This window comes from Salvia hispanica, chromosome 4 (genome assembly GCF_029641045.1).
Source record: "Salvia hispanica isolate PSC_SH4W2 chromosome 4, Shi_PSC_v1, whole genome shotgun sequence".
Lineage (NCBI taxonomy): Eukaryota > Viridiplantae > Streptophyta > Magnoliopsida > Lamiales > Lamiaceae > Salvia > Salvia hispanica.
The window spans coordinates 41002383-41027049 of NC_142695.1; the positions used below are offsets into that span (position 1 = coordinate 41002383).

Genomic DNA, 24667 nt, shown 5'->3' on the forward strand with positions numbered 1-24667 from the left:
TGAATTGCAAATAAGAATTCGATTCAGGTTGAAGAATGATTTTACTTATGCTCTGTATTTGCACTATTTTCCAGTGAGTTTCATTTTCCTACATCTTGGAAAAATTTAGAAGCTATCCATAATCCATTTGTTTCTTCTTTCTCATTATGCAGACAAAGACAATTCAAGATGTGATCCTTGATCCTTTGTGATATCCAGAGCCCAACACCAAGTAGAAGCCTGTTTCCAGAAGCATCTTGTTGAGGACGCCCTCGACAGCAAAATTGAAGCCAAAGGATCTGTCGATTGTCGGCACCTCTATCTCATGACCACAATTGTCTACATAATGAGAAACAAGCCAAGAACAAACTCAGCAGATTAACTAAACAAATTAGGCTATAGAAAAAACGTAAAAAAAGTGTTTGTTGAATAAGTGCAAGCTTTTACTTAGCATTTTCTCAAAGGATCTGGGTTGCAGGAATTATCAATCTAATTACCCACAATCTCAAAATCAAGCAATTCAATTTTTCAGCAACCAAAATATATAGTAGTAGTACTATGAAAGATCCAAATTCATTATCTATTTGTCTATTTCGCACAAACACAGTGAGATGATTCACATACTAAGCCACTAATTTCCAATCGGGTACACTCAATCCATTAAGTAAAATGAAATCAAATCATCCTAAGCATCAACTGTCGAGAAAAGTCCCTGTATGGATGGACTGTTCGAACCGTAGGTAGCGCTTCCATTAGCCTCAGCGCTGAGATTGTGATAATCTATAGAATGAGAATTAGATAGCAATCAAGAGAGATGAAGAAGACGGTCGACACCATCCCCTGCGCTATCATCCTCTTCATCGAAGCAGGCCAGAAAATTGTGGCGAATTACTTCTTCTGATTGTGGCGTAGCTTTTAATTGTGATAAAATTAAGAATTGGGGAAGAAGAAAACGTGGAAAGAGACGAGCGATTTTTTGCATTCCTATATGATTTGATGGTTGCGTTTGAGAATTGCAGAAGAGATGCGTGAAATTGATTTTAGAGAACGAAAGGAGAGATGACGTGGACAGATGCGCTCACAATGTCGCTCATTTTAAGTCTTCAGCATATCATTTCTCTAATAATGCATGACTTAAATAAACACTATACTACTATATGTGACAAATTTGAGATAGTAAATTTGCCCCTGCTATTGCCAATGCACTAGATCAGCATGAATGATACTATTGTGGACTTCATTACATTTGAATAAAATAAACAAATTAAAAATTGACGTGCATGACATGCGGGGTTGCAATAGTAATCTAGCTAAATTGACGTGGAGTATGACCCAAATAATAATTTTAAAGCACGATTTATATGCACAAAATATATATTCTGCTATGTGACAAAGGGAGTCCATTTTGGTGGGCTGTACACATTATATTAGTGCAAATAATATGCATGTATTATTTTTAACAGATTATACAAAATGAAAATTATTCAACTTTAACAAAGGGAATCCAGTTGCTGGGCGGCACACCTGTCCGTTAATGGTTAAAATAATACTATCTGAAAGCACCAATAATATTATTTTTCGACGTTACATGCAATCATTTAGATTATTTTATATTTTACTTGACTTATGAAATAAAAGGATTAATATCTGAAAGTAACAACAATACTATTATTTTTCCGCATTACACACAATGCAATATTTAAATCATTTTATATTTTACTTGAGTTATTAAACCATAGTAACGAATTTCATTAAACCAAAATTAACATTTTTATTATTACAAATTTAAAAACACACTTAAATATTACTTCTTCTATTCCCAACTAAATTGAATCATAATCCATTCTCAACTAAATTGAATCATATTCATTTTATGACAAAATTGAATCATTTCACTTTTTGATAAAATACAAATATCTAAATATTTTTAGAGACAGAGGCAGTACTATATACGTCTCGCTATAACTGATGTATTTCTTTTCCATGTGATTTTAGGAAAATGTTAGGGATTTAAATACATAGGAAAGAAAGTAGGAAAAAGAATGAAAAGAAAAATAAAATGAGAAATAAAAAAAAAAGTACTAAATGAAAAGAAAGTAGAAGAAAAAATAAAATTAATTTAATTATAATGTTAATTATTTCTCGCTCCGTCTCTTTAAAATATACTCCCTCCGTCCCGCTTTAGCAGTCACATTGACTTTTCTGCCCTTGTTTTGTAAAAATGATAATAAATAGTTAAAGTGAAAAAAATAATAAAGTAAAAAAGAGAATAATGTAGAGAAGAGTCTTATCTACATTATTCTCTTTTTTACTTTATTATTTCTCCATTTTAGCTATTTATTATCATTTTTACAAAACGGGTGCAGAAAAGTCAATGGGACTGCTAAAGCGGGACGAAGGGAGTAATTATTTGACTATATTGCTACAATGGGAGTGTTATAATGCTAACTCAATATTTAATTGTTAACTAAAACTAAATAATAGTCATTAGATATTCAAATTAAAAGTATATATCATCAACTAAATGTTAATACGATCAACAAAAAACGTCAATAAGGCCATAGAATTAATCCCAAAAAATATCAATAGGGGTATTAATGTCAATTACTACAAAATTAGTTATAACTAACTTTTAAAAGAAATCCCAAAACTTTAAATTCATATAACATATATCAAATTAAAGATAATTTTATAAGGATTCCAACGATATACTGCATGCATATGTTCCGACGTCAAAATTTCAAAAAAAAATTGAATTTTTTTAATTTTTTCGTACAACAGAAATGTCAATATACTATATAAAATATGTCAATATAATACATGTAGAATGTCAATATAAACAATGGGTTAACATTCTTAAAGCATTGTGTTGACATTCTTAAAACATTGTGTTGATATTTTCGGAACACTATATTGACATTTTCATCTAAAACCCTAATTTGTAGTTTTTTTTATCTTTATTTATTTAATTAATAAAAACGAAAATTACATGTGGCAAATTATAGACCACACGTTTTCTAAAATCTTATGACCTTAAATTAGTCGTAGTTAGCGATTGATCACTCTCCATTTGCTACAATATTCTAGAATATAAAAGTAGTCGAAATTGTTGCTCCAACTAATTAGATGGAAATTAAGTGACATTAGCTGTTTGAGTATGTGTAGAAGTTGTAAATTTTTAAAACACATTATAATAAGCCCTGGACTACTATAAATAGAAGCTACAGAAGGCACAACCATCCACCAAATCCAAAGCAAAAACAACAAAATACAGCAACTTAATCAGAGCATGGCAAAGCTTGTTCAAACCCTAATTCCAGTGCTTTCCTCCATAGCCTTGCTCCTTGCCATCGCCAATCCGGCGCAGTCGCAGTTGACCTCCTTCAGCTATGATTTCAACGGCACACAGCCGACCGACCTACTCCTTCAAGGCCAAGCGCACATCTCGGGCAGCTACCTCAGCATGATCTTCAGTGACAGCCCGGGCAGGCCGCGTCAATTCTCCATTGGCCGAGCCGTGTATTCCAAACCGATCCAATTTTGGGGAGATGGAGCGCAGCTCGACTTTGAAACCACCATAAAATTCATCATCAACCATGTTGACCCAACCCCAGCCGATGGCTTCACCTTCTTCATCCAGCCCGTTGGCTACTCACTCGGTAACGACGGCCAATACTTTGGAGTGTTTAGACCTGGTGAAATCCTACCTGTGTTTGCGGTGGAATTCGACATATTCCCCAACCTCCCTGTAGATCCGTATAGCCGTCATATTGGGATAGACATTGGAACAATTGTGTCCAGAAACACAACCAACGTGAACGGCGGATTACTGGCGCGGGAGGTGACTGCCCGCATCAAATACCAACAAGCTTCCAAATTGATCACCGTTCATACTGACACAAACGTCCAACCTTACGAAGTGAGCTATGTGTACGACTTGAGCACCCTTCTTCCTCAGCAGGTTCAGGTCGGAATATCTGCCTCCACCGGACGAAATATCGCCTTTCACGAACTCATATCATGGCACTTCACTTCAATTCTTGGGCCAACAACCTCCTTCCAATATGATTTCAACGGCGAGCAGCCGCCCGACCTACTGTTACAAGGCGACGCGCAGTTCCCATCCGACTCCACCAACCTCCGCTTGATCAACACCGACGACTCGGGCAAGCCGTTACCATACCGCGTTGGCCGAGCCGTGTATTCCAACCCCATCCAGTTTTGGCAAGATGGGGCGCAGGTCGACTTCGAAACCACCTTAAAATTCATCATCAACCCAGTTAACTCAAACCCAGGCGATGGCCTCGCCTTCTTCATCCAGCCCGTTGGTAACCCAATCGGATCCTCCGGCGGCGCCTTGGGTATCTTTGGATCGCAAAACCCCTCCGTATTCGCGGTGGAATTCGACCCCTTCATCAACCCTAATGATCCAAATTACCGTCATGTTGGGATTGACATTGACTCAAATGTTTCAAAAAATACAACCGACGTCGGCGATGCAATTCTTGGGCAGGAGGTGACTGCCCGCATCAACTACCAGCAATCTTCCAAATTGATCAGCGTTAGCGTCACGGCAGGCTCACAAACTTTTGAGGTGAGCTATGTGCACGACTTGAGCACCCTTCTTCCTCAGCAGGTTGAGGTCGGAATCTCCGCCAGCACAGGAGGCGTAGTCGCCGTCTTCGAGGTCATATCGTGGTATTTCACTTCCACTCTTGTTTATAGCGGTGCCAACCGCGAATTGGAGGACACCAACCTTCGCCAATATGTGTGATATTATGGTTTTAGTGTATGTATGTGTGAGAGAGTGTGTGTAAGATAAATAAGGACGATACGTCAAAAAATAAGGATAGAGACCATCTTATTGCTGTATTATGTATCACCTCTTTATTAGCTTCATTAAGAGGCGAGATTGGAATGGAATCAGCTTGTGTTGTTTAGTTACAGAATTAATTACTACTACCCCCGTCATTCAAATATTGTCTCACTTTGACCTAACACGAATTTTAAGAAATGTAATTAAAAGTGAGTGAAAAAGTTAGTTGGAATGTATGTCCTACTTTTATATACTAGTTTTCTAATAAAATATGAATAGAAAAATGGTAAAAGGTGAAGTGTGACAAACTTTTAGGGATGGAAGTAGTATAGTTTTGAATCAGCATAGCTATTTTCTCCTTCATATATTCATTCATTCTTACATTATTAACAAAAGTTAATCAAATCCTTAAATTACGTAATGATTACATGTTAGTGTTCTTCGCAGATATTCCCGCTTCTCCGTGTCTCATTATTGTGCAGATGCACTCCCTCCACCCGCGAACACGAGTCTCATTTTGCCATTTTAGTCCATCCATGAATAGGAGTCCCGGTTCACTTTTACTATAAATGGTAATAGGATCCCATCTTCCACTAACTTATTCCACTACATTTCATTTAAAACTAATATATATAAGTGAGACTCCTATTCCACTAACTTTTTTCCACCCATTTTTCTAAATATTTCTTAAAATCCGTGGTTTCAAGAAATGAGACTTCTAATGGTGGGGGAAGAGTATTAATTTTAACAAAAGTTGAAACAAATCCTTAAATTACGTAATGATTACACACAAAGGGCATTGGTTAAACAAATCAAAAGGTCACCGCAATGATTACTAACCATAACTTTGGAAATCACAATACTAAATTCACGCAAGCAAGATAAATGCAGCGTGCAATTCTCCTTTGACGCTGGATCACGAAACTCTATCCTACGCTGAGGCTTGCGCGTTCGGCGACGTGCAGCTAGCCATGACACTAGCTCCGACTGCACGTCCTCAATGAATGTGCACTCATCGTTGTTTAACTGTTCTTCATCATTTGCCGTTCATTGAAAAAAAAAACATGCAGCAAAGAAAAACATGCTTTCAAACAATTTATATAACATGAAATTAATCTAGATAATCAAAACTATATTGCTCTAACGTCAATTGCTGGGTTTGGTGCCCTTTGCACAGTGAAAATTATGCATAAACAAATATTCGCTCCGTCCACAAAAAAATAGAGCAATTTGTGTATGACACGGGTTTTAATATAGAATTGGTAAAGTAAGAGAGAAGAGAAAAAAGTAAGAGAAGGAGAAAAAGTAAGTGAAAAGTAGTGTTAGTGGAATGATGTGTAAGGTTATTATTTGTTTAAAACTTTCCAAAAATGAATGTGCTCTATTGTTTGTGGACGACCAAAAATGGTAATTGTGCTCTATTTTTTGTGGACGAATGGAGTAAATCATATGTACATGTCTAGTTGATCAATTATGGGATCAATTAATCACATGTTAAACAATCAATTGCATATGGTTTTAAATTACTGATTTGATTCTCCAAAGAATCGAAGATGGCTTGCGACGTCTCCACGTGAACCTTCTAATATGTTTTTCGAACTCAGATTATGACCTTTAGGTGGGCAAAGCTTGTCAGAATCAAAAGGACTTGACTAGAATGAATACAAAATATCAATTTTGTCAATAACCAAATTTCTCTTCTACAAAGAACCAATTGCATCGCCTTTCGGCAGTGGCGGATCCAGAATTTTAGGTTTGGGGGTACGATAAATATTATTGTGAGTCAGACAACTCGAAGTACGAGTAACCGTTAGCAAAATTTTAGAGTAGTTCAAGTCATCTTCAGTGCATGATATTAATGCTCGTTAAAAAGCAATTGACTTGGATGATCAATTTTTTTTTAATATACTACAATTAGTTAGGTTTTAAATTTGATATGAATATATTTAAATAATATTTATTTATTTTTTTATAATAATGATTTTGGTGTATAGAAACACATAAAAAAATAATATTATATAGATTAGTAGTAAAATTCATATTTTGCTAGTCAATTTTATGTATACAATTCAATTCATATATACTATTTCTAATTTTATATTTTAAAATCTAATATTCCCTTATATTTTCAAATTTCATAAAAATACTCCGTATAAAAATTAAAATAAGAAATTATTATTTGCACACATAGTTAATTAGAGAAAATTCCACGCATTTACACAAATCAAAACCAACAAGCAAATCAGAAGTGGCCCCCACCTCATATGCAAAGGCGCGTCCACTCTCTCTCTCACTTTCCCCTAATCCTCCCCCTTTCTGTGAAAAATGAAAACTCAAAAAAATAGTCTGCAATACTTATTTTCTTCCAATTCAAACATCTGATATGGATTTAATGGCTGTGGCGGATGTTTTAGAAAAAAATTTGGGGGTACAGTCGTACCCCCTTGTTCTAAGCTGCGTCCGCCAGCCTTTTAGGAACGTCGTTCACAACCAATCTATTATGCAAAAAAATTAGACTTGTTTGCTTCTTATATATTTATATGTTTGAGATATATCTTATAAATTCATAAGCAAAGACCAATGCGATGAAACTACTTATTCTCACCCATGGGTTAAATTGGATTGTAGAGTTTATTATATATTAGCAATTCTATCTATACAATATGCACGAAATAATTACTTTTACTTAATAAAGTAATTACAAAACACAACAAATATAATTTTTTATTATAAAATAATTCTATTTATAATTTTCCTGTTGTTTCCATCCCATAATAGTTAAGTCGTATTCTATTTTGAGTCGTTCGAAGTTACTTGAGTCATTTTCTTTTATAATAAAAATAAAACGTCTAATCTTACTTATCGTATTGTCTTATACTTTATCTTCTCTATTATACTTTATTTTCTCCCTTATATTATTTTATCTTTCTTTAATTCTTTAAATACAATTTTCTTAAATCTTATGCTAAAAAGATGTCTCAAGTAACAAGAGACAGAGAGAGTATATTTATTCAGAATTAAAGCCACTTGTATATAGTGATGGTCACCTTCATTTTATTTTATTTCATTTTATTTAATTTACTGAACATCTTTTTGCACCATTACATATCTAGTTAAAAATATTTTTTTTACTATATTTCTACACAATGTGTTACTCTCAATGTCACACAAAAAATGTCACACTTTTGGGACGATACGAAATTTTATAAGGTTTTATTTTATGTGTTAGATGGAAAGAGAAAATAAAATATTTATATTATTGTGAGAGATAAATTTTTCTAAAAATGGATATGTGACATATTTAGTTGACCAAACTAAAAAGGAAAGTGAGACATCTTTCATGAGACGGAGGAAAGTATTTTCCTTACACCATTTAAATGTATATTGAGAACATAAGGCAATGAATACTACTTCATCTATCCCTGAAAAATACTCTCTCCATCCTTGAAAAATATGAACATTTAGTTTGACACGAATTTTAATGAATAATTGGTAAAGTAAGACATATAGAAAAGAAAAAGTAATTAAAGTATTGTTAGTGGAGAATGGGTCTCACCTCATTAGAGAGAAAAGAGTTTCAAAATTAGAAAGTATATACTCCCTCCGTTCCATAGTAGTGGGGGCATTTCTTTTTGACACGCAATTTAAGAAAAATTGTTTTAAGTGTATTAAGTAAAGAACAAAGTAGGAAATGAAAAAAATAGAGAGATGAAGAGAAAATAAAGCAAAAGAGAGTAAAATAAGTGAAAAGAAAATATGTTGACTTTTACTAAAAAGAGATGACTCCACTACTATGGGACGTACCAAAATAACTCCACTACTATAGAACGGAGGGAGTACTTTTCAGGGACGCAAAGAAATTAGTTCATGTACTTTTTAGTGACGGAGGGAGTATGAATTATTTCTTTCTTCGTCCGTCCCTGATAATTTTGAACTTTCTAATTTTGAAAATTCAACTATACTTCTAATAATGTTGACTTCACACTTCACTAACTGTACTTCCACAATCTTTTTTCTATATTTCTCTTAAAACGCTTGTCTAATCAAACGTTATACTCCTTCCATTCCATAATAGTGGAGTCTTTTGCCATTTTGGTACGTTCTATAGTAGTAGAGTTATATTTCTCTTTTTTAGTAAAAGTCAACACATATTTTCTCACTTACTTTTTCCTCTTTCTTACTTTATTCTCTCTACTTTTTCCCCTCTCCTACGTTATTATCTTTTTTATTTAATATATTACACACATTTTTTAATCTCTATGTCGAAAAGAAATGACTCATCTGTTATAGAACGGAGGATAGAGGGAGCAATTGATTACTCGGAAATTCAAGTTAGGTTAGATACTTGGGTTCAAAGTGTGAGTGTGTAGGTAGGAGTTGTAACTATTTTATAAGCACCATACTACAATATTTGAGAAATTTGAGATGGGGAAAATGCCCCTACTATTTCCAATACATTAGATCTGCATGGGTGGATGAGTTGGCGACTTCATTACATTTCAATAACTTAAAGCAATTAAAAATTGACGTGCATGACACGCGGGGTTTCAAACTAATCTAAATAGTACTACTACGTATGATTTAAAAAATATTGCCTCTATCATTTATTAAATATCTCATTTTTTTTCACCCTTCTCTAATAATTGTTTTATTTCATTTTTACTATTTTTAGTAAATAAACTTTTTGTTCCACTAACTCATTTTATTCATATTTTATTAGGATCCACCTTGCATTAATTTTTCCTTATTTATTTTTATAAAGTCGAACAATTTTTTGATATTCGACGCAGTAAAATAAAGGACATCTTTTAGCAGAGGGAGTACTAGACTTCTATATTGTCACAGATTTGCATATCTCGTGGAATGATGTTTAATATTGACCCAATAATTTTAATGCACGATATTATAGCACAAAATAAAAAAATTATACTATATGACAAAGGGAGTCCAATTTGGTGGGTTGTACACATTATATTAGGGCCAATAATACGCATATTTTTATTTTTATCAGATTATACAAAATAATACTTCTCCCGTCCACCAATAATCATCATATTTTATCATTTTCGTTCGTCAATCAATTATTGTTCCATTTGTTCATTTTTTACTATTTTTTATAATGGACCTCAATTTCCACTAACTTAATTTCACTATAAAACTAATAAATAAAATTAGGGTTCATCTTTCATTAACCTTTTTCATCCACTTTTAGCTATATTTCTTAAACTCGTGCCGGTCAAATCTGAGCTTGTAATTATTGATAGAGAGAGTAAAAGTATTCTAGTAGTACTCCCTCCGTTCGATAGTAATAGAGTCATTTTTTCGTTTTGGTACGTTCCATAGTAATAGAGTCATTTCCCTTTTTACTTTACTCTCTCTTACTTTTTTCTCTTTTCATTTCTCTACCTTTTTTATTTTCCACTTTATTCTCCCTTTACTTAACTCACCTAACACAACTTTTCTTAATCTCCGTGTCGAAAAGAAACGCATCCATTACTATGGAACGGAGGGAGTAGTATTTAACAAAGGGAATCCAATTTGCTGGGCTGCACACTTGTCAGTTTATTGGTGTCACAATTGGAAACACAGGTTTCCCTCCATCTAATTAGACGTAAATTAAGTCATGTTAGGTAATGTTTTTGAAAATTGTAAATTGTAGTAATCCATATAATAGGCGCTGGACTACTATAAATTGAAGGTAGAGAAGGCCAAATCCAAAGCAAAAAAAACAAAATACAGCAAACTAAATGGCAAATCTTCTTCAAACCCTAATTTCACTGCTTTCCTTCATAGCCTTGCTCCTTGCCATCGCCAATACGGCGCGATCGCAAACGACCTCCTTCACATATCATTTCAACGGCCAGCAGCCGACCGACCTACTCTACCAAGGCGACGCCCACTTCCCATCCGACTCCACCTACCTCCGCTTGATCAACACCGATGACTCAGGGAACCCGTTGCCATACCGCGTTGGCCGAGCCGTGTATTCCAACCCCATCCAATTTTGGGGAGACGGAGCGCAGGTCGACTTTGAAACCACCTTGAAATTCATCATCAACCCGGTTGACTCAAACCCAGCGGATGGCATCACCTTCTTCATCCAGCCCGTTGGCTCTCCACTCGGAGCCTCCGGCGGCGCCCTCGGAGTCTTCAGAGCGGAAAACCCCTTCGTGTTCGCAGTGGAATTCGATGCCTTCATCAACGCTAATGATCCGAATTACCGTCATGTTGGGATTGACATTGGATCAAATGTTTCAAAAAATACTACCGACGTCGGCGACGCAATTCTTGGACAGGAGGTGACTGCACGCATCAACTACCAGCAAGCTTCCAAATTGATCAGCGTTCAAGTCATAACAGGCTCACAAACTTTCGAACTGAGCTATGTTTACGACTTGAGCACCCTTCTTCCTCAGCAGGTTGAGGTCGGACTCTCCGCCAGCACAGGAGGCGCAGTCGCCGTTTTTGACGTCATAGCTTGGTGTTACTCTTCAACTCTTAGGCAGACGACCTCTTTCCAATATGATTTCAACGGCGAGCGGCCGACCGACCTAATCTACCAAGGCGACGCCCACTTCCCATCGGACTCCACCAATCTCCGCATGATCAACGCAGACAGCTCAGGCCGCCCGTTACAGAACCGCGTTGGCCGAGCCATCTATTCCAAGCCGATCCAATTTTGGGGAGACGGAGCGCAGGTCGACCTCGAAACCACCATAAAATTCATCATCAACTCGGTTGACTCAAACCCAGCCGATGGCTTCACCTTCTTCATCCAGCCCGTAGGCAACCCAATTGGAGCATCCGGTGGGGCCTTCGGAATCTTTGGATCGCAAAACCCCTCGGTATTCGCGGTGGAATTTGACACCTTCATCAACTCTGGTGATCCGAATTACCGTCATGCTGGGATTGACATTGACTCAAATGTTTCAAAAAATACAACCAACGTCGGCGACGCATTTCTGCTTGGGCAGGAGGTGACGGCTCGCATCAACTACCAGCAATCTTCCAAATTGATCAGCGTTCACGTGACGGCAGGCTCGGAAACTTTTGAGGTGAGCTATGTATACGACTTGAGCACCTTTCTTCCTCAGCAGGTTGAAGTCGGAATCTCCGCCAGCACAGGAGGCGCAGTAGCCGTTCACGACCTCATATCGTGGTATTTCACTTCCACTCCTGTGCAAACCAGTGCTAACTGTGAACTGGAGGACGCCAAACTTCGCCAATATGTGTGATTTGTGTTTTTTTTTGTTTTAGTGTATGTGTGAGCGCGTGTGTCAGTGTGCATGCTAAATAAGGACGCACCGTAAAAAAATAAGGCTAATTACTTACCATCTTATTGTTGTATTAATTCTTCTCCATGTGACGAGATGGGAATGGAATTAGTTTGTGCTTTTGAGTATGCAATGACACACACATATACGCTACACACACTTATACACACTTACACACATTGGACACACACTTGATATCAATTTCTTTATATTCAGTTCCATAGAATTCTAATTCTATGTATTGAACGGATCCTAAGACTTTCATAAAACAGTTGCAACACTTAGAGCATCGCCAATGAGAAAAGGTATATAGAAAAGGTATATCATATATTTATCTTCTTAAAAAGTGAAATATACCCTCCTAAAAAGTACTCCCTCCGCCTCCCATAATTTGTCACCATTTGATCTGACACGGGTTTTAAGAAATGTAGTAGAAAGTGGGTTGAAAAAAATTATTGGCATGTGGGTCCTACTTTTATATATTAGTTTAATAATAAAATGTGAGTGAGAATGAGTTAGTGGAATATAGGGTCCACTACCAAAAATGGTAAAAGTGAAAGGTGACAAATTTTTAAGGACGGACGGAAATGGAAATAAGTAACAAATTTTCAGGGACGGGGGGAGTAACATATTCCAAAGGAAAAAGTTATACAGAAAGGTAAATTAATTCTTTTAAATAAAATAATCATACAAAATGCATTAAAAAACATAAAGTTAATATCTTCTCATATACTTTTTCCATTGGAGAATGATTTTTTCATGAAAAGAAGGTAAATGTGATAGTTATAAGATTCTACCTCTTCATTAATGGAGAGGTAAACACACCTCTTCAAAATGAAAAAAAGTATAATACCTTCTCAAATATCTCTTCCCATGAAGAATGATTTTTTACAAAAAAAAATAAATATAGTATTTATATTAATTTACATCTCCATTTACCTCGTTTACCCTTACTTTCGACTCAAAAATATTGGAATACTAACAATGATAATGTAATTTTCTGAATTAAATAGCTTTGAATCTACATAACTATCTTATCAGTCAAATATTCATTATTATATTATTAATGTATATATGCGCATCTCTCTACCGCATGACGCGACCTCAGCCAACAATGTCCAGGTTCTTCACCACAGAGCAAAGGCTCCCGATAAAACTGTTTTGAGTAAACTTTTCTCTGTTGTTTGGCTACTATGGACATGTTACGTTATTTGGATTTATTTAATTAGATTGCAGTTACGATCTTGTGCTAATGTAAAGGTACGTTGCAACATCTCTTTGTATCTCAAACCCTTTCTTGTTCAAATAGATACTTATGCAATGTGACGTGTCTTGAGTAAAAGTCAAGAAGACACAATATATTTAAATTGACTGATTTTTTTGTTAGAAATTGGAGTATTATTTTTTTTTCTTAGTTTAAGAAATTGGAATACACGCTTAAAAAATAAATTATTCTTCATTAAAACTGGGATAAAATACGAAGATTCTATATTTATTTAACATCACAAACTTTTGGCGATTGGCTTTAAGTGGTAATTTTCAATTGTTTATTATTCTTCTTTCAATTCTACTATACAAAAAGTTGGTTTATAACAATTCTTTAAATTTATGTTATTTTAAAATTTTGATAGTAAAAATATGAAAATATTTGAGGTTTTAGTTTAATTTTATATAAGTGTAATTATTTGTTTTAAAAAATATTAATATAAATATTATTATCATATTTTAATTTATGTTATGCAAAATACTTCTTCTAATCAGGTGCCTTATGTTAATGAGGTCATATGTTATGATATTTGCATATAGTTTTTGTACTTTAATTGATATTTTGTATTGAATTTTTTTATATACTTTGACATTTATACCCTTTCAATCCTCAAGGGCAGGATGGTAAAAGTGTGTTTGAATTTCAAGTTTAATACTACCTCTGTCCCTGAAAATTTGATACAGTTTACCATTTCGGTCCGTCCCTGAAAATTTGATACATTTCACTTTTACCATTTTTGGCAGTGGACCCCATATTCCACTAACTCATTCCTGCTCACATTTTATTATAAAACTAATACTTTAAAAGTAGGACCTACATTCCACTAACTTTTTCTACTCACTTTCCATCACATTTCTTAAAACCTGTGTCGGGTCAAAGTGTAGCAAATTTTGGGGGATGGAGGTAGTAATATTTATCATATCTAGATAATTCTACTACAAAAAATCAAGTTTAATAATTTTTATTCCAACAACCCCCCCTCCCCCCCCCCCCCCCCAAACTTGATTTGTCATGATCTTGATAAAGTCTTCGTACTTGAGGGGCTTTGTGAAAATATCGGCAACTTGATCTTGCGATTTCACGTACTCGATACTCGACTTGAATCTCCTGATTTGCAACGCATTCTCTGACTGATGTAGTGGTAGCGGGTGTCGATGCGCTTGCTTCGGTTGTGGAACACTGGATTTTTGGATAGCGCAATCGCCGACTTGTTATCCACACAAATAGTTGTTGGCTTCTTTTGTGGCCACCCGAGCTCCGACATGTCATTCTTCTCTATGACTTTGATCTCTTCATCCATCGCAACTCGCCGATTTTCACTTGTTGTAGCTTCTTCAAAGCTAACTAGTTTACAATCAGCAGATAAGCAAAATAAGGTAAGATCTTCGAACCTTTCAGTGTCGTCATACACTTCACCCAAACTTCGTGAGCGTTGTGTTGCTCTTTCATTCAAGAAAGATGGTGGTGAGCTTCTGACAGCTGATGTAGGAGATGTAGGGGAAGTTGTTTGTTCTTGTTGCTCCTCTCTCGCCTGCTCGCATGTTCTTTGATATCCAAACAGAGGTATGAAGATGAAGTCATTGTTCGAACTGAAATCCCATACTCCTTTTTCATCGAACTCTACGTCTCGGCTAATCATGGTTTTCTGCGAAGTTGGATCATATAACTTATACCCTTTAGTGTTAGAGTTGCACCCGACGAAGATGAATGGTTTGCTTTTGTCATCAAGTTTGCTCCTCGTCTGATCTGGAACATGTGCACGGGCTTTGCTCCCAAACACTCTTAAGTGGGCAATCCCTGGCTTTCTTCCGCTCCAAGCTTCTTGAGGAGTCATTCCCCACACACTTTTTATTGGGGACCTGTTAGACAGGTACATGGCGCACGCTACTGCTTCTGCCCAAAGCTCTTTAGGCAAATTTTTCTTCTTTAGCATGCTTCGAGTCATCTCAACGATGGTCCTGTTCTTTCGCTCAGCCACTCCATTCTGCTGGGGGATCTCGGAACCGTCAGCAGCCGTCGAATTTCGCTTTCTTTGCAAAATTCCAGGAACTCTCTGGATGTGAATTCTCCACCTCGGTCGGTCCTCATTGCTTTGATTTGTAGACCGCTTTCTTTTTCAACGGCAGCCTTGAACTTCTTGAAGTCGTCAAATGCTTCTTATTTCTGCTTCAAGAAGTATACCCACGTTTTTCTTGGAAAATCGTCAATTAAAAGTAGGAAATAATTATTTTTACCGAGGGAGGTTTGACTCGATTTATTTTAAACACGAGAATTACCCGCAAGTGTACGGGGCTAGTGTAGCAATAAACAAGTACGAGTATCGTATCCACGAAGACAAATTGTGTAACTCAAGTACCACGAACCGATTTTTTGACTACTATCTAGAAAATCCGGAAAGGTTGGTTTTGATTTTGAAAAACAATTAAACATAAGCAAGAAAAAAGCACACAACAAAAGACGAGTTTCAAATAAGAGAACGAGGTAGAGTCTTGGATCCAACTACAACGAACACGATGTGAACAACTCAACAACTTTCATTACCCATTTGAAGTCTCTAGGATTACTAGGAAATCCGCTAGTCTAGACTAAACTCTCTCTCGAGTGCACTTAACCAGTTGATTAATCATTAATATTGAAGTCTCCTTCTAATACGTCACAATTAACTCCTTAAAACAAAAGGCTCAAGCCCTCACTCTAGAATTCCTTCTCTTGAATGCAAATTATCTAGGTGTTGTTCATTCTTTTATCAATCCTAATTAGGTATCTCTCGATTACTCAAAACTAGGTCAACAAATCCAATTGGTAGCTAAGCAATTGAATTGAAAAAGCACAAGAACGGAACAAAGAAATCACAAGAGCAAAGGTAATCAAAAGTCCTTGAATTATTCAAAAGCATTCATTGTAGTCTTCACCAAAACTCTACAAATGATTTAGCTACTCATATCCAAAGCAAATTCACAAGAGAAATCCATAGAAAGAGATTTAAACATAGTAGAACTAATAAAAATACTCCCAAGGGTGAATTGAATGGGCAAATCGTCTTCGTCTTCAAACTTGTTGATGAATCGGACTCTTTGTCGCTTCAATCTGCTCTCAAAAGGTGGAAACTGCTTCTGGGGCGTGGAAAGTGTGCTGGAGTCGAACCCTAGGTCCTATTTATACCCGGGGCGAAAATAGAAGAAATTCAGCAGTTACGAGCAATTCGCCCGGCCGGGCGATTTTTGAGTAACAAAACGCCTGACCGGGCGTTCTTCTTAACACGCGGCTTGGGCAAAACGCCCGGTCACAGAGGATACGCCCGGGCTGGAGTACAAAAACGCCCGACCAGTTGTAGTAAAACGCCCGGCCTCCTGCTTTGGCACCAGTTTCGTCCGTTTCCACCTGTTCTGACTACAAAAACTCGACAAACTCATCAAAACACTAAAATAAGGGATCATAGATGAAAACTCAAGTAAAGTGCTACAAAATACTCAATTATGCACTTTCAAACATCCTACACACTTGCTGAACTACGAGTTTATCAAGGTTGGCTTGATTGGTCTACACACGTCTGCATGGATTAACTCCAATGGCTTCTGAGCTCTCGAACTTGACTCCTTTGGGAACGGCTTTCTGAAGTGCTTCCCAACTAAGCATCCTTCACAGAGTTGATCGGGGTGCTCGATGGGTGGTAATCCCCATACCATTTCTTTATTTGATAGCAATTTCAAGCTACCAAAATTCAGGTGCCCAAATCGAAGATTCCATAGCCAAGACTTATCTTTATAACATGCTTGAAGGCACTTCACCACATCATTTTGAATATTTAATAAAAACATCCTATTCTTGGACATTGGCACTTTGGTAATTAAATCATTTTTGCCATCTCTTATTGAAAGGCTATAATCTTTCATATGAATGTTATAACCTTTCTCTAAGAGTTGTCCAAGACTCAGTATATTATTTCTCATATTGGGCACGTAATATACGTTAGAAATGAAATCATGAGCTCCATTCTTTAGACGAATTAGAACCTTGCCTTTTCCTTTAACTGGAATTTTAGATTCATCACCAAAGGAAACATTACCACTTACTGATTCATCAAGCTCCACGAACATGCTCCTGTTCCCGCACATATGGTTGCTTGCTCCCGTGTCGAGGTGACATTGGCACTTTGGTAATTAAATCATTTTTGCCATCTCTTATTGAAAGGTTATAATCTTTCATATGAATGTTATAACCTTTCTCTAAGAGTTGTCCAAGACTCAGTATATTATTTCTCATATTGGGCACGTAATATACGTTAGAAATGAAATCATGAGCTCCATTCTTTAGACGAATTAGAACCTTGCCTTTTCCTTTAACTGGAATTTTAGATTCATCACCAAAGGAAACATTACCACTTACTGATTCATCAAGCTCCACGAACATGCTCCTGTTCCCGCACATATGGTTGCTTGCTCCCGTGTCGAGGTACCACATATCATCTCTTCTTCCAGCTTCTCCTTTATAAGCTAGAAGAACGCATCCATTTTCTTCATTTTCTTCATTCGTATTCTCTACGTAATTGGCATTCTCTTCAACTTTTGATTTTGTCTCTCTGCACTCGGAAGCATAGTGCCCATATCTATGACAATTATAGCACTCTATTGAAGATTTATCATACCTCGACTGTGGATTGCTCCTTCCTCGTCCCATATTTGGGAACTCCTTTCTTTCTTCATTATTGGAAAAATATCCTCGTCCACGTCCACGAGCATATCCTCGACCACGACCGCGATCTTGTCTCTGTCCGCGATCTCCTCCTTGTCGACCACCACCATTGCCCGAACCTTTTTCTTTCTCCTTTGGGCTTACTTGCAACTTTAAAAGTTGCTCCACAATTTCTTGTTTCTTCTTTTGTTTCTCCTTAGCGAACCCAATAAGTGATCGATAGTCATTTCCTCCAAATCTTTTGTTTCTTCTATTATGACTACTATGTGCTTAAAATTAGGGGTTAGAGAACGCAATATTTTCTCCATGATTCTAACATCCTCCAATTTTTCACCATTTCTTTTCATTTGATTTGAAACCGCCAAGACTTGAAAAGTAATCCGAAATTGATTCGGATCTTTCATATGTAAAGATTCGAATTATCCTCTTAAAGTTTGGAGACGTACCTTCTTTACTCGCTCCGCACCAACACACGAGATTTGGAGTTTCTTCCACGCTTCTTTGGCGGTGCTTGCACTCGAGGTCTTCTCGAAATCGTCGTCCCCTAAAGCTTGGTAGATGAGATATAGAGCCTTCTTGTCTCTCTTTCTCGCATCTCACAATCTATCCCTTTGTTGTTGGGATAGATCGGTCTCATCTTGTGGCTCCTCGTAGCCACTCTACACGATCTCCCAAACGTCGTTGGCTCCCAATAATGTTTCCATCTTGATACTCCAATTATCGAAACTGCTCTTGTTGAGCATGGGGACTTGGAACGACGACAAGTTAGCCATACTACAGGTAGGAACTTATGGCTCTGGTACCACTTTGTTGGAATATAAAAGATATATGTTGGAGGAGTAATTTAGTTTGGAGGAAATATTTGAGAGGAGAATGGGTGGAATATGTGGGAAATGATTTAGAAGAGGTTATGATGTGGGAAAACAAAGGAACACTTTTATTTCTCAAACTTTCTCAACTTCTTCAACTTCTCAACTTCTACAAAATGTTACAACTCTCCTCTATTTATAGTGATTCACTTCATATTCTAGAATTCTCTACTAGAATCTATAATATTTTACATCTAGATTTTTTCTTCATAAAAATCTAGAAATTTTCCTAACATTCTAGGAAATTCTACTAAAATATCTAAATATTTTAATATATACTAATTCTAGAGAATTCTACATAATATCTATAATCTAGATAATTCTCCTAAAATATCTAGATATTTTAATACCTACTAATATCTGGATAATTCTTCATAATATTTAGATATTTATCATATCTAGATAATTGTACTACAAAAAATCAAGTTTAATTATTTTTATTCCAACATTGATGAACTGAATTTCCTTGAAATGAATTTCCTTCTATCAAGTAGAAGCATATCAAACTTGTAGGCACTGACGAGCTTGACTAGGAGGCTAGAACCGTGCAATACTATTCTCCTAAATCGTACACTAATACGTAGAGAGAAGAGAGAATTTTTGGTGGTTTGTTTCTAATCTCTCAAAGTCACCTATTTATATGATAATATGGGAGATTATATGAAAGGTCTTAATACTAAAGCACCAAATTAGCTAAGATAAAAGGCTAAGCCTTGGAAATGAAAAGCTAAAAGCTCTTTTACTCGTTGTATTCTTCAAAAATAATAACGATAGTATTAATTTACTACCATAGCACGTATGTTAAATTATTTAGGATTAGCTAGGCTAACAAGTGATACTCCATCTATCTATCTGTTCTACTAAAATTAAATAATACTATTGTTTTTTAGTTATTCTGAAGTCATTTTTTTCAGAGCTCTTTGTTCTTTATCCTATTTTTTACTCTTATTTATTTACTATATGTTAGGGAGATACAACAAAGAGAACAGAAAACGGATTTCTGAAAGTCGTGCAAATACACTTTCAGATCAAATCAATTTCGGTGGTTCTACCAAAGTTATTTGATCGGATAAAATTCAGAGAATTCAGAATATTCAGATGTATATTCGAGATTATGAACCAGAAGAGTTGATCAGAATAAGAAGAAGATGAACCGATGCAGCTGTTGCCGAACCAGTGCATCTGTTGGGAAATCAACTGAAAATAACCGATTTTCAAAAGGTTTTCGAAATTGCAAATTAGTCCTTCGATTTTCAGAAATTACATTTTCGGATGAATTTCTGAAACAGCAACTTCGTTGGAAATAAAAAATTTCCAAGCTCGACCCCAGCCAGGGGCTCTGCCCCTTGGACCCCGCTACCCGGGGGCGCTGCCCCCGGACCCCCGTTCATCTATTCAGGGGCTTCGCCCCTAACATTATAATGTATTCAAATAAGCGTGCACTCCGCACCTCCATACTTAAATGATGTATCATTATAACAACACTGATCAATCAAGTTAATCCAATTACACTAAAATATCCAACAATCCTCCCCTATTTTAGTGTAATCCTTGATTAACTAAAACAAGTTATCTCAAACATTCAAACTTTTGCATAAATGAAATATCGTAACGATTGAATTCCATATTAGTACATTACACATTCCAAATATTCGAATACCCCGGGTATCTCTAAGGATTGAACCCTGGGAACTCACATTGAATACACGAAGATAATGTACACAAACGTTTACATACGAATATGTTCTATCTTGACACCATATTTTACTAGCGTATGTCCTTATCCTTCATAAACACGTCGAAACCAAGTCCCAGTTTCTTGAAGCGGCTAAACTTCATGCTTATATAGGTAGCTCCTTTATTCTTGCACCTACATTTGCAATTTTTCAAAAGAACTATTAAGAATATATACATTCAACCTCCTTAACTTGTAGGTCCGAACACATACCTTGGGACGATTTTCAAATGTGTTCCAATCTTCAAATATTAAGTCTTCCACATTGAATTCTGCATCTAGTATCATACTAAATGGGAATTGGGTATCTTAATATTAAAGATTTGTGGTGGACTTTAATCCCATCCTTATAGCCGATTTGTACGCAAGATCTCTGCTTAACCCTTTGGTTAAATGATCGGCTAAGTTATCATGAGTTCTCACAAACTCCACAGATATCACACCATCCATAATAAGTTCACGAATCATGCTATGTCTAACACCTAAGTGTCTAGACTTTCCATTATACACTTGACTATATGCCTTAGCCAAGGTAGCTGCACTATCACTTCTGATAGATATAGGTGATATCGGTTTAGGCCACAATGGAATTTCATATATTAAATTTCTTAGCCATTCAGCCTCTTTACCAGCTGCTGCTAATGCCACAAACTCCGATTCCATTGTTGAATTCGTGATGCAAGTTTGTTTCTTTGATGCCCAACATATAGCACCACCTCCAAGCCGGAATACCCAACCACTTGTGGAAGAATGATCTTCCATATTGGTGATCCAACTTGCATCCGAATAACCTTCAAGAACAGAAGGAAATCCAGAATAAGTCAACTTATAATCCATGGTTCCTTTTAAGTACTTAAATACTCGATTCATTGCTTGCCAATGGATTAAACTTGGATTATGAGTATATCTACTCAATTTTCCAACTGCAAAGGCTATATCGGGTCTAGTACTAATCATAGCATACATTAGTGATCCAATAGCTTTCGAATATTCAAGCTGATTCACAGCAACTCCTTTATTAGGCACGAGTTTTGCACTAGGATCAAAAGGAGTCTTAACTGGAGAACAATCTTTGAAGTTGAACTTTTCCAACACTTTCTCAATATAATGTGATTGAGAAATGGAAATTCCTTGTTCTCCATGTGTGATCTTAATTCCAAGAATCACATCAGCCTTCCCCATGTCTTTCATTTCAAATTTAGATGACAAAAATTCCTTCGTTTTATCAACTTGATCTTGGTCAGTACCAAAGATCAACATGTCATCCACATATAGGCAAATGATAACCCCTTTACCGGTAGCATCAAATTTGCTATATACACACTTGTCTGCTTGGTTTAATACAAAACCATTCGACAACACCACTTCATCAAACTTTTGATGCCATTGCTTGGGGGCTTGCTTTAGTCCATAAAGAGATTTTACCAACTTACAAACCTTATGTTCATTACCAGGCATGACAAAGCCTTCTGGTTGTTTGATATAAATCTCTTCCTTTAATTCACCATTCAAAAAGGCAGTCTTAACATCCATTTGGTGAATTACAAGATTATGTATAGCAGCAAGTGCTAACAATAATCTAATTGTGGAAATCCTAGCAACAGGAGCATAGGTATCAAAGTAGTCAATGCCTTCCCTTTGTCTAAAGCCTTGGATAACCAATCTGGCTTTATACTTGTCTATGCTTCCATCCACCTTCATCTTCGTTTTGAAGATCCATTTGCTATTTAAAGCTTCACAACCGGGTGGCAAATCCGTCAGTATCTAAGTACCATTTTGGATTATAGAATTCATTTCCTCTTGGATTGCCTCTTTCCAAAATGCAGAATCTCTTGAAGCCATAGCTTCTTTGTAGGTTCTTGGATCATCACCAATTGTAAAGCAATATTGATATTGAAAATTAATTTCATTTCTTGATCCTTCAAGTAAGTACAATTGGAAATCATTTCCAAAAGACTTAGCTTTTCTTGCTCTACTACTTCTCCTAGCCTCAGGAGGTGTATCCATCACTTTTCCAGTTACATCATCAGAGTTACTAGACTTTGCAATCATGCCTCCAGGTTTAGGTATAGACGTGAATCTATCCTCATTGCCAAATTCAGCATCCCTTGACTTAATAATAGAGTGCACAGATACATAGTCATTGGGTTCTAAGACATAGAACCTATATAACAAACAGAATTTTCTGAATACCCCAGAAACACACAATCTATACCTCTTTGACCTATGTTTTTCATTTTAGGGTCAGTTAGTCTTACCACTGCTCGACAACCCCAAACTCTGAGATAACTCAATTTTGGTGGTTTCTTATGCCAAAGTTCATAAGGGGTTATTTTGTTCCTTTTGTAGGAACTCTATTCAACAAATAACAGGCTGTTAACATAGCCTCACCCCAAAATCCTTCACTTAGGCCAGAATAACACAACATTGAATTAATCATTTCTTTCAACGTTCTATTCTTTCTTTCAGCTACACCATTTTGTTGTGGTGTATATGGAGCAGTCGTTTGATGTACTATACCAGTCGATTCAAAATACGCTGGATCATAATACTCACCTCCCCTATCAGTGCGAAGAGTTTTAATCTTCACACCATGATAAAGCTCTACACTTTCTTTAAAGATTTTAAATTTATCAAGAGCTTCATCTTTGTAATGACAGAGATAGACATGGCAAAATCTAGTAGCATCATCAATAAAAGTAACTACATACTTTTTATTACCAAGAGATGGAGTCGAATGAAAATCACATAAATCACTATGTATAAGTTCTAAAACCTTAGTTTCTTTATTGACATTCTTATTGAAAGGTTGTCTAGTTATCTTAGTTAACATGCAAGTTTTACACTTTTCATTGTTCAACTCGAATGCTGGTATTAAACTCATTTTCGACATATCTTTCAATCTCTTATAATGTACATGTCCAAGTCTAGCATGCCACAATTCTGATTTACTAACATGATTACTAGAACTAGTAGAAGTCATGCAAACAAAATTATTAACAAAAGAGACATCTAAATTCAATTTAAACATGCCACATAGATAACCAAAACCAATGAAATTTTCATGCCTTGACAGAATATATTTATCACTTTCTAATACTTGTTTATATCCACAACTATTCAATACAATACCAGAAACTAAGTTTTTACGAATTCCAGGTACATAAACTACATTTTCTAACAATAAGGAATTTCCAGAGGTAAATACTAGGCTAACAGATCCTATTCCTTTGATTGGTTCAGTTGCAATATTGTCCATCTTCAAGGAAGATCCATCTTCAATTGGTTTAAAGTTCTTGAACCATTGACGATCCTTGCATACATGACATGTTGCACCCGAATCAATCCACCATGAGAGATCATCATCCTGTACATAAAATGCTTCAGAGATTATTGATGCATTATAATTCTCAACCGAATGATCATTAGGTACAGAAACGAACCTGATTGCTTTTCAGGATCCTTGGATCGATTTGGACCAGCCTCGTTTTTCCCTTTTCCTCTACCCTTTCCAGACTTACAATCCTTCTTGAAGTGCCCGGATTTGCCACATTTCCAGCAAGTCAGTTTGGGCTTCTTATTCCCATCTTTACTGTAATTTCCTTGAAACTTTCGTTTGCCTTGAAACTTCCGTTTACCAGCCTTTGAGGATTCATCCTCTTCCACCATGTTCACAGAAGAACCAACGATGTTTTTAGTATTACCAACAGAACTCTTTTCCATATCTCGTATGGACTGTTCAATCTGGAAATCACTTCCAAGTTCAACCAAGTTCAATTCCTCCTTCTTGTGTTTCAGATTTTTTTTAAAATCCTTCCAAGAAGGTGGCAGTTTATCAATAATACTAGAGACAGAAATGGATTCATCCATTTTCATATCATATTGGGAAAACTGTCCCAATATTCTCAACAACTCGTTGTATTGTTCCATGACAGGCCTCGAATCAACCATTTTATAGTTAATAAAATTACCAACAAGAAATTTATTGCTAGAGGCATCCTCTACCATATATTTGGCTTCGAGGGAATCCCACAA

At 36.1% G+C, this 24667-nt stretch overlaps 3 protein-coding genes, 1 long non-coding RNA gene and 1 pseudogene across 4 annotated transcripts; 2 read left to right on the top strand and 3 right to left on the bottom strand.

The window, feature by feature from the left end:
- LOC125216668 (uncharacterized) lies at positions 1-1073 on the bottom strand. The gene is made up of 2 exons (XR_016128798.1): positions 715-1073; positions 1-318 (listed from the first exon to the last, which is right to left on the bottom strand). It is a non-coding gene; the product is annotated as an uncharacterized LOC125216668 (long non-coding RNA).
- Positions 1074-3246: 2173 nt separating this feature from the next.
- LOC125193844 (uncharacterized) lies at positions 3247-4938 on the top strand. Its single transcript, XM_048091761.2, has one exon. The coding sequence runs from the start codon at positions 3269-3271 to the stop codon at positions 4751-4753; it is 1485 nt and encodes a 494-aa protein (XP_047947718.1). The 5' UTR covers positions 3247-3268; the 3' UTR covers positions 4754-4938.
- A 5604-nt stretch (positions 4939-10542) lies between these two features.
- LOC125197090 (agglutinin-2-like) lies at positions 10543-12156 on the top strand. The gene has a single exon (XM_048095792.2). The coding sequence runs from the start codon at positions 10543-10545 to the stop codon at positions 12028-12030; it is 1488 nt and encodes a 495-aa protein (XP_047951749.1). The 3' UTR covers positions 12031-12156.
- A 2258-nt stretch (positions 12157-14414) lies between these two features.
- Positions 14415-15281, bottom strand: LOC148928659 (uncharacterized). Its single transcript, XM_089056745.1, has one exon. The coding sequence runs from the start codon at positions 15279-15281 to the stop codon at positions 14415-14417; it is 867 nt and encodes a 288-aa protein (XP_088912871.1).
- Positions 15282-20947: 5666 nt separating this feature from the next.
- LOC148928660 (secreted RxLR effector protein 161 pseudogene) lies at positions 20948-21598 on the bottom strand (annotated as a pseudogene).
- Positions 21599-24667: the final 3069 nt, after the last annotated feature.

Bases quoted from the DNA above. Each gene is read 5' to 3' on its own strand.
- LOC125193844 (XM_048091761.2), top strand. From the start codon at position 3,269: ATGGCAAAGCTTGTTCAAACCCTAATTCCAGTGCTTTCCTCCATAGCC.
- LOC148928659 (XM_089056745.1), bottom strand. From the start codon at position 15,281: ATGACTCGAAGCATGCTAAAGAAGAAAAATTTGCCTAAAGAGCTTTGG.
- LOC125197090 (XM_048095792.2), top strand. From the start codon at position 10,543: ATGGCAAATCTTCTTCAAACCCTAATTTCACTGCTTTCCTTCATAGCC.